This window comes from Pseudophryne corroboree, chromosome 7 (assembly GCF_028390025.1).
Source record: "Pseudophryne corroboree isolate aPseCor3 chromosome 7, aPseCor3.hap2, whole genome shotgun sequence".
NCBI classification, from domain to species: domain Eukaryota; kingdom Metazoa; phylum Chordata; class Amphibia; order Anura; family Myobatrachidae; genus Pseudophryne; species Pseudophryne corroboree.
Window position 1 is genome coordinate 333,478,687 of NC_086450.1, and position 19,418 is coordinate 333,498,104.

The 19,418-nt window shown below is 46.5% G+C and overlaps 1 protein-coding gene across 1 annotated transcript in view; it reads right to left on the bottom strand.

Annotated features, from left to right (window-relative positions):
• Nucleotides 1–19,418, bottom strand: part of RRN3 (RRN3 homolog, RNA polymerase I transcription factor) — a 120,129-nt gene that overhangs the window by 85,664 nt on the left and 15,047 nt on the right. The window contains exons 6-7 of the mRNA XM_063934354.1: nucleotides 4,970–5,029; nucleotides 4,396–4,459 (exon numbers count right to left, since the gene is read on the bottom strand). Of these exons, the coding sequence (XP_063790424.1) occupies nucleotides 4,396–4,459; nucleotides 4,970–5,029 (124 nt within the window). The remainder of the gene's footprint in view (nucleotides 1–4,395; nucleotides 4,460–4,969; nucleotides 5,030–19,418) is intronic.

Sequence of the window (19,418 nt, forward strand, 5' to 3'; positions counted from 1 at the left end):
ACAGTGCTATCACATGATTCTCCGCCCAGCGAAGAATCCTTGCCACTTCCATCATTGCCCTCCTGCTTCTTGTGCCGCCCTGTCTGTTTACGTGGGCGACTGCCGTGATGTTGTCCGACTGGATCAACACCGGCTGACCCTGAAGCAGAGGTTTTGCCTGACTTAGGGCATTGTAAATGGCCCTTAGTTCCAGGATATTTATGTGAAGTGACGTTTCCATGCTTGACCACAAGCCCTGGAAATTTCTTCCCTGTGTGACTGCTCCCCAGCCTCTCAGGCTGGCATCCGTGGTCACCAGGACCCAATCATGAATGCCGAATCTGCGGCCCTCTAGGAGATGAGCACTCTGTAACCACCACAGGAGAGACACCCTTGTCCTTGGAGACAGGGTTATCCGCTGATGCATTTGAAGATGCGATCCGGACCATTTGTCCAGCAGATCCCACTGAAAAGTTCGTGCATGGAATCTGCCGAATGGAATCGCTTCGTAAGAAGCTACCATTTTTCCCAGGACTCTTGTGCATTGATGCACAGATACTTTTCCTGGTTTTAGGAGGTTCCTGACTAGGTCGGATAACTCCTTGGCTTTCTCCTCCGGGAGAAACACCTTTTTCTGTACTGTGTCCAGAATCATCCCTAGGAACAGCAGACGTGTCGTCGGAATCAGCTGCGATTTTGGAATATTTAGAATCCATCCGTGCTGTCGTAGTACTACTTGAGATAGTGCTACTCCGACCTCTAACTGTTCTCTGGACCTTGCCCTTATCAGGAGATCGTCCAAGTAAGGGATAATTAAGACGCCTTTTCTTCGAAGAAGAATCATCATTTCGGCCATTACCTTGGTAAAGACCCGGGGTGCCGTGGACAATCCAAACGGCAGCGTCTGAAACTGATAGTGACAGTTCTGTACCACAAACCTGAGGTACCCTTGGTGAGAAGGGCAAATTGGGACATGGAGGTAAGCATCCTTGATGTCCAGAGACACCATATAGTCCCCTTCTTCCAGGTTCGCTATCACTGCTCTGAGTGACTCCATCTTGAACTTGAACCTTTTTATGTAAGTGTTCAAGGATTTCAGATTTAAAATGGGTCTCACCGAGCCGTCCGGCTTTGGTACCACAAACAGCGTGGAATAATACCCCTTTCCCTGTTGTAGGAGGGGTACCTTGATTATCACCTGCTGGGAATACAGCTTGTGAATGGCTTCCAATACCGCCTCCCTGTCGGGGGGAGACGTTGGTAAAGCAGACTTCAGGAACCGGCGAGGGGGAGACGTCTCGAATTCCAATTTGTACCCCTGAGATACTACCTGCAGGATCCAGGGGTCCACTTGCGAGTGAGCCCACTGCGCGCTGAAATTCTTGAGACGGGCCCCCACCGTGCCTGAGTCCGCTTGTAAGGCCCCAGCGTCATGCTGAGGACTTGGCAGAAGCGGGGGAGGGCTTCTGTTCGTGGGAAGAGGCTGTTTGCTGCAGTCTTTTTCCCCTTCCTCTGCCCCGGGGCAGATATGAGTGGCCTTTTGCCCGCTTGCCCTTATGGGGACGAAAGGACTGAGCCTGAAAAGACGGTATCTTTTTCTGCTGCGAGGTGACTTGGGGTAAAAAGGTGGATTTTCCAGCCGTTGCCGTGGCCACCAGGTCCGATAGACCGACCCCAAATAACTCCTCCCCTTTATACGGCAATACTTCCATATGCCGTTTGGAATCCGCATCCCCTGACCACTGTCGCGTCCATAATCCTCTTCTGGCAGAAATGGACATCGCACTTACTCTTGATGCCAGAGTGCAAATATCCCTCTGTGCATCTCGCATATATAGAAATGCATCCTTTAAATGCTCTATAGTCAATAATATATTGTCCCTGTCCAGGGTATCAATATTTTCAGTCAGGGAATCCGACCAAGCCACCCCAGCACTGCACATCCAGGCTGAGGCGATTGCTGGTCGCAGTATAATACCAGTATGTGTGTATATACTTTTAAGGATATTTTCCAGCTTCCTATCAGCTGGTTCCTTGAGGGCGGCCGTATCAGGAGACGGTAATGCCACTTGTTTTGATAAGCGTGTGAGCGCCTTATCTACGCTAGGGGGTGTTTCCCAACGCGCCCTAACCTCTGGCGGGAAAGGGTATAATGCCAATAATTTTTTAGAAATTAGCAGTTTTTTTATCGGGGGAAACCCACGCTTCATCACACACCTCATTTAATTCATCTGATTCAGGAAAAACTACGGGTAGTTTTTTCACACCCCACATAATACCCTTTTTTGTGGTACTTGTAGTATCAGAAATGTTCAAAACCTCCTTCATTGCCGTGATCATGTAACGTGTGGCCCTACTGGAAAATACGTTTGTTTCCTCACCGTCGACACTGGAGTCAGTGTCCGTGTCAGTATCGACCTGAGGTAACGTGCGTTTTATAGCCCCTGACGGTGTTTGAGACGCCTGTACAGGTATTAACCGATTTGCCGGCTGTCTCATGTCGTCAACAGTCTTTTGTAAAGTGCCGACACTATCACGTAATTCTTTCCATAAGACCATCCAGTCAGGTGTCGACTCCCTAGGGGGTGACATCACTAACACAGGCAATTGCTCCGCCTTCACACCATTTTCCTCCTCATACATGTCGACACAGCGTACCGACACACAGCACACACACAGAGAATGCTCTGACAGAGGACAGGACCCCACTAGCCCTTTGGGGAGACAGAGGGAGAGTTTGCCAGCACACACCAGAGCGCTATATATATATATATATATATATATATATATATATATATATATATATATATATATATATATATATATATATATATATACAGGGATAACCTTATATAAGTGTTTTTCCCTAATATAGCTGCTGTATATATTAATATGCCAATTTAGTGCCCCCCCTCTCTTGTTTTACCCTGTTTCTGTAGTGCAGGACTGCAGGGGAGAGTCAGGGAGCCTTCCTCCAACGGAGCGGTGAGGAAAAAATGGCGCTTGTGTGCTGAGGAGATAGGCTCCGCCCCTTTTTCGGCGGCCTTTCTCCCGCTTTTTTGTGGAAAACTGGCAGGGGTTAAATACATCCATATAGCCCAGGAGCTATATGTGATGTATTTTTAGCCATTTAAGGTATTTTCATTGCGTCCCAGGGCGCCCCCCCCCCCAGCGCCCTGCACCCTCAGTGACCGGAGTGTGAAGTGTGCTGAGAGCAATGGCGCACAGCTGCGGTGCTGTGCGCTACCTTATTGAAGACAGGACGTCTTCTGCCGCCGATTTTCCGGACCTCTTCACTCTTCTGGCTCTGTAAGGGGGCCGGCGGCGCGGCTCCGGGACCCATCCATGGCTGAGCCTGTGATCGTCCCTCTGGAGCTAATGTCCAGTAGCCTAAGAAGCCCAATCCACTCTGCACGCAGGTGAGTTCGCTTCTTCTCCCCTTAGTCCCTCGATGCAGTGAGCCTGTTGCCAGCAGGTCTCACTGAAAATAAAAAAACCTATTTAAACTTTTACTCTAAGCAGCTCAGGAGAGCCACCTAGATTGCACCCTTCTCGTTCGGGCACAAAATCTTAACTGAGGCTTGGAGGAGGGTCATAGGGGGAGGAGCCAGTGCACACCAGCTAGTCCTAAAGCTTTTACTTTGTGCCCAGTCTCCTGCGGAGCCGCTATTCCCCATGGTCCTTTCGGAGTCCCCAGCATCCACTAGGACGTTAGAGAAATTACCATTATTTTCAAAAGGACCATTCTACTCCCAGAAGTATGATTGCTACAGATAAACTGTAGTATGAAATAATATCACAATAAAAATTTGAATATTGGACTTTAAACATGGGGCCTGATTCAGAGAGGTACGAAAATCTGATGCCTTTGATGTCTTAAGTGCGCATGTGCAGAGCTGTGAATGTGACGGTGGGGACGGATTGTCCTTCAAGATGTCAGGCACGCCAAGGCCAGTTTCTGCATTTTCCAAAGCAGATGTACTGGATGGTCTACGCTGCAACTGATGGTCACGATGATGATCCAATACTGCATCTTTAAACACAGGACTTGTATCTGAGATGCCAGCAGTGGGCTTCTTGACTTCAGACTTCTCCTGTTCGCGCCACACCGCCCCCCACAACGATCTGTCTCCGCCCTGGAAGCTGAGCGTTGCCGCCCCCGTCCACAGGCGATCGCATTTTCTGCGCCCCCCCTCTCCCACAGAAAGTGCTGGCGTATGCGCAGGACAGGCGCTGCACATGCGGGGAGATCGTAATAATTCCGGTTGGACCGCGATTTGCGATCCAACTTGAATTAGCCCCAATATACACTAGTACATTTCTCCGTGGGAAGCAGATGAAACTGAAACATAGGAAAAACAACAGTCTACAAAAGTAGAGAGCAATTCTAAATTAGTAAAAGAAATGTGTACTTACGATGGAACGTATTGTGCTATGATCTGTAATGCTCTGTGACAGGTATTAAACCTTGCAAAAATATCTAAAGACGGAAAGAAACATTGCCATGGGAATTATCTGTACAAATCCATTAAAACTGTATCATGCAAAGTACATGTACTGTATTAAATAGACTCTAATAAAAAGGTACGAGTGTCTGAAGTGCCTGGTTCATATAATTTTCACAAAACGGTCAACTGCCACATTAGACAGCATAACTCTTTAACAAGGATATAAGACCACGAGTAGTTATGAGTGTAACAATTTCAGACTGGAGGGGTGATTAAGCTGTAGAATCCTTCCAAGTAATTACAGCTGCCATTTATAGAGGACATTGTGGCAAGTGACTGATCCAGATAATTTATACATTGACATTTTTGGGGTTAGGAAGATTTTATTTTTTTTCATATCTTGTAGATGGGGATTTGTTTGGTATTCCTCTGGATCAACACAAGTAGAATGAAAAATGATCTAATGTTGACACTGATGTGTATTTTTACATGCATATAATAATCATATGTATAGCGACAAGAAAATATAAAACGATGCTCACCTTCGTCTTCATCTTCCGAATCCGAGACATGCACATTACCATCACTTATGAGAACACGAGCTGTTAGGAAAAACATTGGCACTTAAATATATATGCAAAATGGCGGTGGCATAGAGTTGCTGCTAGGCAGATATAGCAGGGAGCTGCAACCTTGACCTTTAACCACTTCCCTGACATCGTCACATCTGATGGGAAATCCGGCGGCACCCCTATATTACACACTAATATATTATATGAAAAAAGGAGGGTACCCAATTACGCTAAGAGAATGAAAGAGCAGCACCTCTAGAGGAACCTCCTGTTAGCAAAGGTTCGGGGGAAAACAGCAAACAAACAGATCTGAGTGTGCTTACATGTATGGTACTGTTTCGATAATATTAATACATCAGTTTAAAAAAAAACCAATTTTCAATTACATAGAATAAAATGTATTCATAGAAGTACAGAATAAAACAGAATACGTCTGTGATTTTACAGAGGTCGTCTTCGGATATATCCGGTTTTACATTCAGTTTTTAGTGTATTTCTTTGTTGAAACATACGATACAGAAGTAGAACAATAGATCGACCCAACACGCTTCGTCCCTATCAGGACTTCATCAGGGGTACTTTATCTAAACAATAAAACTGAACAACTGAATATATGAACAGTTCCAATTTCCAAATATATATGATAATTTACATGTGGAACCATACATACAAAAATGCTCAAACAATGATGTGAAGAAAATCTGATGAAATGTATAAACTTCTATTCAAACCAGGTTATCTGGATATGATACCTAGTTAATGAATAATCAAAGGAGATTTATGGTATACTTACCATGGTTAAATCTCTTTCTGCGAGGTGTGACCATGTAGCTGCCTTGCACAATTGTTCTGCGGACGCGCCACAACGGGCCGCCCAAGAGGGTCCAACAGACCGAGTAGAATGGACTTTAATAGCAGCAGGGGCTGGGAGTCCAGCCTACACATAAGCTTGTGCAATCACCATTCTAATCCATCTAGCCAAGGTTTGCTTATTCGCAGGCCAGCCACGTTTGTGCAAACCAAACAGTACGAACAGGGTATCTGATCTCCTAATAGAGGCAGTCCTCTCCACATACTGTATATACGGAGAGCCAGTACCACATCCAAAGACCGTTCTTTGGAGGACAATCCGGAAGAGATTAAGGTTGGAACCACAATCTCTTGATTAAGGTGAAAAAATGACACCACCTTAGGTGAATAACCAGGGCGAGTTCTAAGAACTGTTCAGTCACGATGAAATATCAAAAAGGGTGTACGACAGGACAAAACCCCTAAGTCCGACACCTTTCTAGCAGTGGCAATAGCCAACAGAAACAGGACCTTGGCTGTGAGCCATTTAAAGTCCACTGACTCAAGAGGTTCAAATGGAGACTCTTGCAGAGCATTCAGGACAACAGACAAATCCCATGGAGCTACAGGAGGGACATAGGGAGGCTGAATCCGCAGTATGCCCTGAGTGAAAGTATGAACGTCAGGTATAGACGCAATTTTTCTCTGAAATCACACTGACAAGGCAGATATGTGAACCTTGAAGGAGGCCAGACGAAGTCCTAAATCCAGGCCTTGTTGCGAAAAAGACAGAAGTCTGGAAGTACTAAACTTGGAAGCATTGTAATTCCTAGCAGCACACCAGGTGAAGTAAGGATTCCAGATCCTATAATAAATCCGTGCAGAAGCCGGTTTGCGGGCCTTTAGCATAGTTTGGATAACCGCCTCGGAGAATCATTTGGCCCTCAGGAGTGAAGCTTCTAGGGCCACGCCGTCAAAGCCAGGCTGGCCAGGTCCGGATAGACACAAGGGCCCTGAACGAGGAGGTCTGGGCGTTGAGGAAGAAGACGCGCTATTGATAGACCCTGCAGGTCTGAGAACCTATGCCGTCTGGGACACGCTGGAACGATTAGAAGTAGTATTCCTCCTTCTTGCTTGAACTTCCGTAGTACCCTGGGCAGAAGTGACACTGGAGTGAACATGTAGGGCAGCCGAAAGTTCCATGGAATAGCCAGTGCGTCCACAAACGCTGCTTGAGGATCCCTTGTTCTTGATCCTAAGACCGGAACTTTGTGATTGTGTCGTGACACCATCAGGTCTACATTTGGTAGACCCCACTTGTCCACTAGGAGTTGAAAGACGTGAAGACTCCACTCTCCGGCGTGTACGCCCTGATGACTGAGGTAATCCGCTTCCCAGTTGAGAACTCCCGGAATGAACACTGCAGATATTGTTGGCAGATGGCGTCCCGCCCAACAAAGGATTTTTGACACATCATTGCCATACGGCTTCGAGTGCCGCCTTGATGGTTTATGTATGCCACCGTGGTGGCGTTGTCTGATTGTACTTGAACAGGCCTGTTCTGTATCAGAGACAGGGCAAGAGTCAAAGTATTGAACATTGCCCGCAATTCCAGAAGGTTAATCGGGAGGAGAGATTCCTCCTTGGTCCACATACCCTGGAGAGAGTGTTGCTGCTCCAGCACCGTGCCCCAACCCCTCAGACTGGCGGCCGTAGTCAGTAGGACCCAGTAGGGGATCCAGAAGGGACGGCCCCTGCTCAACTGCTGGTCCTGTAGCCACCAGCTCAGTGACAGACGAACCTCTGGAGTCAAGGAGATCATTTGAGACCTGATCCGATGAGGCAGGCCATACCACTTGGAAAGGATTAACCTCTGTAGAGGGCGGGAGTGGAATTGAGCGTACTCTACCATGTCGAAAGCCGACACCATGAGGCCTAATACTTGCATCGCCGAGTATATCGACACTCTTGGGCGAGAGAGGAAGTATCTGATCCTGTCCTGAAGTTTCAGGACATTCTCTGGAGACAGAAACAGTCTTTGGCTGTGTGTGTCCGGTAGTGCCCCCAGGTGCACCATGCTCCGAGCAGGGACCAGTGAGGACTTCTTCCAGTTGATGAGCCACCCGTGGGCTTGTAGGAAGTTTACAGTCAGTTGTAGATGACTGAGGAGGACATCGTGGGAGTCTGCCAGAATCAGCAAATCGTCCAGTCACGTCAGGATCCTGACTCTCTGGCGACGGAGATGAGCCGTCATCATGGCCATAACCTTGGTGAAGATCCAAGGGGCCGTGGCCAGTCCAAACAGCAGAGCCTGGAATTGATAGTGCAGGTTGATAATAGCAAACAGCATATATTGCTGATGTGATATGGCAATAGGCATATGCAGGTAAGCATCTTATATATCCAGGGATACCATATAGTCTCCGGGTTCCATAGCCAGTACAATTGAGCACAGTGTTTCCATACGGAACTTGGACACAAACTTGTTCAGTGATTTGAGGTTGAGAATAGGATGGAAAGACCCATCAGGTTTCGGGACTAGAAACAGGGTCGAGTAGTATTCTCTGCCTCTCTGGAACAGAGGCACCGGCACTACCACTCCTGTTATCCAGGAGGGAACGCACAACCATCTGTAGAGTTTGCGCCTTTAACGAAGAGATAACCGTGGTGCAGAACTGGCGAGGGGGACGTCTCTTGAATGAGACTGCGTACCCGTGAGAGACAACTTCCCGCACCCATGCATCTGAAGTGGTCATTAACCAGACCTGGATGAATCGTAGAAGTCGGCCCCCCACCCTGGGATCCCCCAGGGGGAGGCCTGTCCTGTCATGCAGCAGGCTTGTCATGAGAAGCAGGATGACAAGCAGCCCAGGATTGTTAGGCCTTGGGCTTAGTGGTTGTTGGGAGCACAAGACAATCTCGGGTATGTCTGACCTTCGCTTTCCCTTAAGGCCGAAAGCAGGGAAAAGTGGTACCTTTTGCCTTCGGTGCAGAAGGAGTAACATTTGGGAGAAAGGCAGTCATAGTAGCCACCGATTCACATCCATTTTTTTAATTAGGTTTTTCCCAAATACGATGCCCCCAGTAAAAGGGAATACCTCCAAGGACTTTTGGAGTCCAGGTCCACCTTCCATGACTTCAACCACATTATATGGCGAGCCACGACAGACGTATTCAACACCTTGGCAGCCAACACACCCGCCTCAGGGGATGCCTCCTGGTATAGAAAAAGGTGGCGATGGTATTGTGAGACAGGGAATGAGTGGCATTGTCAGATCTATCCTCGGGTAGCTCTTCCTTTAATGCCTGATCCAGTCATCAATCTATTTTGCAGCCCCAAGAGGACGCAATCGTGGTCTATGTACAACACCCGTAAAGGAGTAATAGACTTCAGGCATCCCTCCACATGCTTATTTGTCGGTTCCTACAGTGAGGGGACAGTGGTGAGAGGCAGAGTGGATGACACCTGATCGGTGAAACATAAGTTCACTAGCAGTGAGGACTGAAGAGGACTCGGAGGACTGAAGAGGAGGACTCCTCGGAGGAAGAGGAGGACTCCTCGGAGGAAGAGGAGGACTCCTCGGAGGAAGAGGAGGACTCCTCACATTCCGGGTCTGCATAAAGAGATGAGGATGAAGGTCCCAGCTCAGTGGATATACCTGAGCTAATTAGTGCAATGAAAGCCAGAGCTAATTAGTGCAATGAAAGTCATTCCATCCTTAGAGGAAGCAGCAGAGCCTTTGTTAAAATCCAAAGCACCTGTGTTTAAATGTCCCAAAACAGTCAGGACTGCATTTCTGGGGTCAGAACAGCTGACGGAGATTATGCAAGAGGCTTGGTAACACCCAGTAAGAAGTTTAGAATTCCAAAGAAATGGAATTCCCATTATCCTCTTCCAGCTGGGGACTGTTTAAAAAGGGAGGTGGCTCCAAAGTAGATATGCATGTCATTCGATTGGTGCAAAAATCTACATTACTTCTGCCTTCGACATCATTAAATTATGTTACGGATAGGAAAATAGATGGTTTTTTAAAAACCATTTTCTACTTGTCTGGGGCAAATGTAAGACCAGCCACGGCTTCAGACTGGATGGCAAAAGAAGTGGCAGCCTGGGCTGATGCAGTGGAGGATGATCTTTCGTTGGCATCTAGAGAGCAAAAATCCCATATTGCACATATTAAACAGGCGGCTATTTTTATGGAAGACGCAGCCTTGGATATGGGTACTATTGCCTCTCAAGCATCAGCCACAGCAGTAGCAGCTTGCAGAGCTGTTTGACTACGTACATGGAAGGCTGACTCAGAGTCCAAGAAAGTTCTAGAGACTTTGCCTTTTACTGGAGATATTCTTTTGGTAAACAATTAAAAGTATTTTGGAGCCAGAAGCAGACTCCAAGAACGTGAAGTTTCCTTTAACACACAAATCCAAACCTAGGTTTCCAGATTTTCCGTACACAGGGAAAAGCAAAAAGGAAAGGGTTATGGCAAACAGTCTCAATCTGATAAGTCTGGTAAGACTAAAAAGCATTGGGCTACCAGAGGGCCTGCTTTCAGGCCAGCAGATAAGCCATCAGCCTGATGGTGCGGGCCTCCACCTGGGGGATCCCAAGGTGGAGGCAGACGTCTTCATTTTGCACAGATCTGGCAGCAGTCCACCACAGATGCCTGGGTGCAAGAAGCGGTATCACAGAGTTATGCGTTTGCCTTCAAGAAACACCCTCCACAAAGGTTTTTTTGTACCAGCCAGTCTTCAGTGGAAACAAAGGCCAGGGCCTTGCAAGAGGCACTTCAGAAGTTGCTTCAATCAGGAGTGATAATTCCAGTTCCTCCTGCGCAACGAGGACAGGGTTTTTATTCCAACCTGTTTCTAGTCCAGAAGCCAAATGGGCCGTTTCGGCCCATTCTCAAAGTGCAGAACCAGTACATTTGGGTGCCTCGTTTTCATACGGAAACTTTACGTTCCATTATTTTGGCCATGGAGCCGGAGGATTTTATGGTATCCTTGGATATCCAGGATGCTTACCTGCATGTTCCTATAGCACAGTCCCATCAGTGCTACCTCAGGTTTGCTATCCTCCAGCGACACTTTCAGTTTCAGGCCCTTCCATTTGGACTGGCCACAGCTCCAAAGTGTTCACCAAAATAATGGTGGTAATGGCAGCTTATTTCCGTCGACAGGGGATAAGGATTTTTCCATGCCTCGACAATTTATTAATCCTGGCACAATCTCAGGAATTCCTTCAGTGTCATCTGCAGCTTGTTTACAGAGACACGTTTGGCTCATAAATTGGGCAAAGTCATCCCTGGTTCCGTCACAACGGCTGGCGCACTTGGGGGCTGTATTGGATTTGGGTCTTAAAATTTTACCTCTGAACAAAATATCCACAATACAGTCGAGGATTCAGGAGCTGCTACACAGTCAAAGGGTATCCATTCACGCAGCCATGCGAGTGATGGGATCTATAGTGTCGACATTCGACATGGTGGAGTACGCTCAATTCCACTTGAGGCCTCTACAACATCTGATCCTTTCCAAATGGGATGGGTTACATCAGTAAAAACTCAGACTATGGTCCTTCCAATGGAAGTAAGAAGGTCATTAGCCTGGTGGCTACAGACATCCCATTTGGACAAAGTGAGACCCGTTTGGATCTCAGATTGGGAGGTTCTGACAATGGATCCCAGTCTTCTGGGCTGGGGAGCAGTGTCAGAAAGAAGTTGCTTCCGAGGTCTGTGGACCAAGGAAGAAAGTTGCCCGACAAATATATTGGAACTTCGGGCCATATATATGGCACTCATTCAGGCAAAGGACATTCTTCAGGGGAAACCAGTTCAAATTCGCTTAGACAATGCAACGGCAGTAGCATACCTCAATCATCAGGAAGGAACTCGCAGCCAAAAAGCAATTAAGGAGGTAAGCCGCATGTTATGGTGGGCAGAACTTCATCGTCCAGCCTTGTCCGCAGTGTTCATTCCGGGAGTCCTAAACTGGGAAGCGGATTTTCTCAGTCAACACACCATTCATGCAAACGAATGGGCTTTACACCCCGAGAGCTTCCAGACTCTGGAGGACAAGTGGGGGTTACCGGAGATAGATCTCATGGCTTCCCGTCAGAACAACAAAGTTCCCGCATACGGGTCTAGGACAAAGGATCCCAAAGCGAACTTTGTGGATGCCCTGTCAGTAAGATGGGACTTTTGTCTGGCCTATGTGTATCCACCGATCGCCCTGTTGCCCAGGGTGATGTGAAAGGTAAAACAGGGAAAGGGCACCTTGATACTAATAGCTCCGGCTTGGCTCAGAAGACATTGGTACACAGATCTGCAGAGGCTGTCAGTGAATATTCTGTTCCTACACCCTCAACATCCACATCTACGGTCTCAGGGTCTTTGCTATTACAAGCACCTGGATCGTCTCTCTTTGACGGAGTGGCTCTTGAGACTTCCATCCTGAAAGCAAGAGGATTCTCACAACAGGTAATTCAAACAATGCTTAGAGCAAGGAAACCATCCTCAGCTCGCATTTATTACCAAATATGGCAGGACTATATTCAATGGTGTAGGGACAGGAAATTTTACCCTAGGTCTTTTAGAGTTTCCAGACTCATAGCATTCTTTAAGGCAGGAATGGATAAAGGTCTATGGGTGGCTTACTTGAGAGTTCAGGTGCCAGCATTGACTGTCTAGTTTCAAAAGAAAATTGCTAACCTACAGGATGTTCGCACTTTTTTCTAAGGAATGCTTCACATCCAACCTCCCTTTATTCCTCCTACAGCTCCTTGGGATCTAAGTTTAGTCCTAAAGGCGCTTCAAGTTGCCCCATTTGAACCACTGAAGCAAGTGGATTTTAAAGTTCCATTTCTACTGGCTATTGCTTCAGCTAGAAGAGTTTCAGACTTAGGGGCATTGTTATGTCACCCTCCTTTTCTAATATTTCATCCAGATAGAGCGGTTCTCAGAACCAAATCTGGGTATTTTCCTAAGGTGGTGTCTAAATTCCACCTTAAAGAAGAAATTGTAGTCCCGGCTTTCCAAGGGCCGGACCTTTCTGCGGGAGATGCATCATTGGACGTAGTCCGTGTTTTAAAGATCTACGTGGATTGTACCAGTGCCATCAGAAAGACAAACACTCTTTGTTATCTACGGATGCAATACAAATTGTCAGTTTCACACCAGCAATACACCATAGAGCCACATATGTAAAGTTAGTATATAACCAATATGAATAGTGCTGATATCTAAACCATTAAACAGTACTTTATTATTGGTGGTGCTCCCAAAAAAACTTTTGTAGATCAATTATTACTTTAATATAACATGAGAGATAGATCTCTCATGTTATATTAAAGTAATAATTATTTAAAAGAACTCCTCTTGACTATTTAACCATTGTGTATAACTTTATATTTTTCAATCACTCTCTCATCTGGTTGACAGCAGTGCTGATGAGAGTTCAGCTCTTCTCAGCGTACACTTTGCTGTCACAACAGAAAGCAGAAGTGTCTTTCTTTCTTCCAATACTGAGAGTGGAATATTATCATTTGTACTGAACTATTTTCCACCACCCTATGGTTATGGTTCTTCTTTCCAACACTCTCTCATCTGGAAAAGCCTGGGGACTACTAACCCATTGATACGCAGCAGGCAGAGTACAGACAGCAGAAGTGGATTCTCTCTTCCTTCTGATATCATCTTCATTACTGTCCAAGGTTAGATTATCCTGAAATCAGCCCGATCTTTTAATCTCGGAAGCTGATAGGATAGACCTGGTCAGTACTTGGATGGGAGACCACTTAGGAATACTGGGTATTGTGGATATCGCTAAGATGATCACCTATACTTCTATCTGAAACACTGGTGGAACAACAACTGTTATATACTCTCACAACCAATTTTTATATATTTCACCCTTCTCTTTTTTTCTTTGTCTTGAATTCATATTAGTGAGTAAGATAGAGACTTTTAAATCTTGACCGTACAGGTCTTTATTTTAAAAAACAGAATAAATGTTATGTTTTAGATGATTCATCATTACACAATTTATCTTTGACTCATACTCTGAATCTATCTTGTATGAATTTACATTGAAGAGTGCTCCCAAAAAGGAATTCTTTTGTCTTTCCTTTCCCTATATATCTGTAGTTCTCTACGGATGGCCTGCTGACAAGCAGACACTGGCGAGGTGGCTTCGGATGACTATTTCAGAAGCATATTCTCAAGCTGATCTCCCTATTCCGGCTAATGTCTCTGCTCACTCTACTCGTAAGGTAGGTCCTTCATGGGCAGCACAAAGTGGTACTTAAGCTGAACAGATATTTAAGGCAGCCACATGGTCTTCCATTAACACATTCATTAGACATTATGCCTTTGATACCTTTGCCTCTCAGGATGCTGCATTTGGGCGAAGGATTCTCCTGCTCAATCAGGAGCGTCCCCTCTACTAAAATTGCTTTGGGACATCCCAATGTTTATCTTGTGGATAATCTGGGGACCCTGCAGGAGAAATACGTAGTTATGTTAGACTTATCGTTGATAACTCTATTTATCCTAAGTCCACAGCATACACAGGGATCCCACCCTGACGCACCAGATTTGAGGATCCTTACACCTATTAAACTCTTCCTTCTTGTAAGGAAGTGTGTGCATGGGGGTAATACTGAGTTGATCGCAGCAGGAATTTTGTTAGCAGTTGGGCAAAACCATGTGCACTGCAGGGGAGGCAGACATAACATGTGCAGAGAGAGTTCGATTTGGGTGTGGTGTGTTCAATCTGCAATCTAAATTGCAGTGTAAAAATAAAGCAGTCAGTATTTACCCTGCACAGAAACAAAATAACCCACCCAAATCTAACTCTCTCTGCACATGTTATATCTGCCTCCCCTGCAGTACACATGGTTTTGCCCAACTGCTAACAAAATTCCTGCTGCGATCAACTCAGAATTACCCCCCATGTGTGTTCTTCTCGCCCGATTAGGGCTCTCTATGATGCTCCTGCCTTGAGCTTTGGAAAACAACTAAATTGTCTGAGCCAGGAGGCAGGGATATAGGGGACTAGCACGTTACATTCTAGGAAAGCTGAAAGCTTTTGATCGTTGGTGCCAATCTGCGGATGCTACCTCATATCCCAATGTTTATCCTGTGGATACTGTGGACTTAGGAGAAATAGAGTTATCAACGGTAAGTCTACCATAACTATGTATATTTTTTAATGTTATTAAATTAACCGTTTATATTATTATACCACTTCCAATCTGAGCGCTGTCTTTTCATATTTGCAATTATGCCAGGCAAGTCGCTAAACTGTTGACTTTAAACACCCGTGGCTGTAGGAAGAGAAACTTGCTGATGACAGAGCTCACTGTAACCCAGGGGTGGGCAATTATTTCAGCTGAGAGGCCACTTGACACTTTCCTGTCAGTATTCGAGGGCCGCACACAAAATAGCAGCTCCCCCCCCTCCTCCATGCGCCAAAAATATAGGGATGTGGCTTGTGTGGAAGGGGCGTGGCCAAAAAATCATACAGATTCATATTAGGCTGCACAATAGTCTCCATTATTTAAATGATGCCACACAGTAGCGCCACTTACACACATTACACCAGGTAGAGCCCCTTTTACATTACAGCAGGTAGAGCTCTCTTTTACACACTGTGGGTGGGGGGGGAGGGTTTGGGTTAGGCTGCGGGGAGGGGAGGTTAGGGTTGGGAACCGCCCTCGGAGGGTTAGGGTTAGGCTACTGGGGAAAGGGCCCTAGGTTTAGGCAGCCATGGGGGGTGGTTAGGGTTAGGCACCAAGGGTTAGGTTGCGGGGAGGGAGGGTTAGGGGGTTGGGGAGAAGGGAGAACACCCCTTACTCACCCCTGTCAGTTTCGAGATATCGGGATCCCAGCGTCGGTATTTTGACCGACGGGATCCCAAGTGGCGGTGAATCATACTGATCCAACACATACACAGAGCTACATATACATAGTTACACAGACACATATACAGAGTTACAGACATACAGTATACATAGAGTTACACAGACACATATAGAGCTACAGAAACGTATACAGAGCTACAGACACATACAGAGCTACAGACACATATACAGAGCTATAGACACATATAGAGTTACACAGAGACATATACAGACACATACACAGAGTTACAGGCACATTATCATTTACAGTTACACAGACATAATATAAGTTATGGTCCCTCATACCTTAAATGAAAGAATGTCACTGCATGAAAACTTTGACTTCTTTGGAAGTCCATCATCCTACCTGCCATGCATATAAAGTGCAGGAGCATCAGGGCTGTGCTCCGTGCTGGATAGCCCCGCCCCCTGCAGGGACACTACTTCCTCCTTCTTTCTTACTTCTGATAATCAGGGATGGCCCATTAAAGGAGGGGGGCCCAGGACACATGCCCCGAGAGACCCCTGCTACTGAGAGCCCTCCATTCTCCGCACGGCAAAGCAAGCAGTCCTTCCCCCTGTCTCAGAGGCGGAGCTTTGCCTGGCTGGGTGAGTGAGAGTAGCAGGGGGAGGAGCTGCGCTGACAGGGAGCAGGGGGGGAGAGATCGCATAGTGCCGGCTGCGGTTAAGAGAGCCGCGCTGCCGCAGGCATCAGCTCGCAGCCGCTGCTGGTGACCTGGGCTGGAAGCTGGCCGGGACAATGACAAGCGGCCCTGTCGGGCCGCTTGTCATTGCATGCAGGTGGGAGGCAGCGGGCCGTATTTTGCCCACCCCTACTGTAACCGTATATGATGGACTGCAAGATCAACTCAACCCAAGACAAGGTCTTTGGAAGGGATGATCTTACAGTCCATCGTGTAAAGTTGTACAGTATATTTCTGACTGGAGAAATTCCAAACGTCTGTTAATTTGTATAAAATACTTTACTAAGATATGAACACATTATAGGTTGGTTCTCCTATTCAACTCTATATAAAATTTTATTGTGCATATTCACCACACCTCACTGCTACCGTGTCACTCCTCAGTCTCTCCTCGTCCCCTTACAACAGTGATAGGTGATCATCCTTTCCTGCTTTAACTCTCTCTCTAATATATATCTAGATCTTTAGTAAATAGCAATTTAAACCAGATATATTATAATTAACAAATCTGCATATTTGTTGGTAAAATTATACCGAATCAGGCGTCAATAGCTATTATTTACATAACTTGATAAATTAAGGGAAGGGAAAACAATATTCACAATTTAGTCAACATTCTCGAAAAAAATATTGGCCAGTTAAGAGGTAAAGGATTTGGAAGGGTCCTTAGTTGTGAAATCCTTGTGTGTACTGGTAACCTGCCCACAGTATGCTCCCAAAAAAGTATAATTTTGTGGCTGTATCACATTAAAAAAAATATATAAAAAAATAAGATTTTAAACCTACCGGTAAATCTATTTCTCCTAGTCCGTAGAGGATGCTGGGGACTCCGTAAGGACCGTGGGGTATAGACGGGCTCCGCAGGAGATAGGGCACCTAAAAAGAACTTTTTCTATGGGTGTGCACTGGCTCCTCCCTCTATGCCCCTCCTCCAGACCTCAGAGAACTGTGCCCAGAGGAGATGGACAATACAAGGCAGGATTTAGAAATCCAAGGGCAAGATTCATACCAGCCCACACCAATCATACCATGTAACCTGGAACATACATAACCAGTTAACCGTATGAACAATAACAGTAACGGTCCAAGACCGATTCCAACTGTAACAGAACCCTTATGTAAGCAACAACTATATACAAGTCTTGCAGAGTTTCCGCACTGGGACGGGCGCCCAGCATCCTCTACGGACTAGGAGAAAAAGATTTACCGGTAGGTTTAAAATCTTATTTTCTCTTACGTCCTAGAGGATGCTGGGGACTCCGTAAGGACCATGGGGTTTATACCAAAGCATCCAATCTGGCGGGAGAGTGCGTATGACTCTGCAGCACCGACTGAGCAAACGCTAGGTCCTCATCAGCCAGAGTATCAAACTTGTAGAATTTAGCAAAAGTGTTTGACCCCGACCTAGTCGCCGCTCGGCAAAGCTGTAATGCCGAGACGCCTCGGGCAGCCGCCCAAGAAGAACCCACCTTCCTAGTGGAATGGGCCTTAACCGAATTTTGTATCGGCAATCCAGCCGTAGAATGAGCCTGCTGAATCGTATTACAGATCCAGCGAGCAATAGTCTGCTTCGAAGCAGGTGCGCCAATCTTATTAGCCGCATACAGGACAAACAGAGCCTCTGTTTTCCTAATTCTAACCGTCCTGGCTACATAAATCTTTAAGGCCCTGACTACGTCCAGGGATCTGGAATCCTCCAGGTCACTTGTAGCCACAGGCACCACAATAGGTTGATTCATATGGAATGAAGAAACCACTTTAGGCAAAAATTGCGGACGTGTCCTCAATTCAGCTCGATCCACATGAAAAATCAAGTAGGGGCTCTTGTGTGACAAAGCCGCCAATTCTGACACTCGCCTTGCTGATGCTAAGGCCAACAACATGACCACCTTCCAGGTAAGAAATTTCAACTCAACCTTGTTAAGCGGTTCAAACCAGTGTGATTTTAGGAACTGCAACACCACGTTCAAGTCCCATGGTGCCACTGGAGGCACAAAAGGGGGCTGGATGTGCAGCACTCCCTTTACAAACGTCTGGACTTCTGGAAGAGAAGCCAATTCCTTCTGAAAGAAAATCGAGAGGGCCGAAATCTGTACGTTAACAGAGCCTAATATCAGGCCCATATCCACTCCTGTCTGTAGGAAGTGGAGAAAACGACCCAGATGAAAATCTTCCGTAGGTGCATTCTTGGTCTCACACCAAGACACATACTTTCACCAGATACGGTGATAGTGCTTTACCGTCACCTCCTTCCTAGCCTTTATTAAAGTAGGGATGACCTCTTCCGGAATCCCCTTTTTCGCTAGGATTCGGCGTTCAACCGCCATGCCGTCAAAGGTAACCGCGGTAAGTCTTGAAATACACAGGGCCCCTGTTGCAACAGGTCTTCCCTCAGAGGAAAAGGACAGGAATCTCCTGTGAGTATCTCTTGTAGTTCCGAGTACCAGGCCCTTCGAGGCCAGTCTGGGACAACGAGTATCGTCTGTACTCTTCTTCGTCTTATGATCCTCAACACTTTTGTGATGAGAGGAAGAGGAGGAAACACGTAGACCGATTTGAACACCCACGGTGTTACCAGAGCGTCTACTGCTACTGCCTGAGGGTCCCGAGACCTGGCTCAATACCTCCGAAGCTTCCTGTTGAGGCGTGACGCCATCATGTCTATTTGAGGAGTTCCCCAAAGACGTGTTACGTCTGCAAAGACTTCTTGATGAAGTCCCCACTTTCCTGGATGGAGATCGTGTCTGCTGAGGGAGTCTGCTTCCCAGTTGTCCACTCCCGGAATGAAGACAGCCGACAGAGCGCTTACGTGATTTTCCGCCCAGCGAAGAATCCTGGTGGCTTCCGCCATTGCGACTCTGCTTCTTGTCCCGCCTTGGCGGTTCACATGAGCCACTGCTGTGACATTGTCTGATTGAATCAGAACCGGTAGGTTTCGAAGAAGACTCTCCGCTTGTCGAAGGCCGTTGTAAATGGCCCTGAGTTCCAACACATTGATGTGTAGACAGGACTCCTGGTCTGACCACAG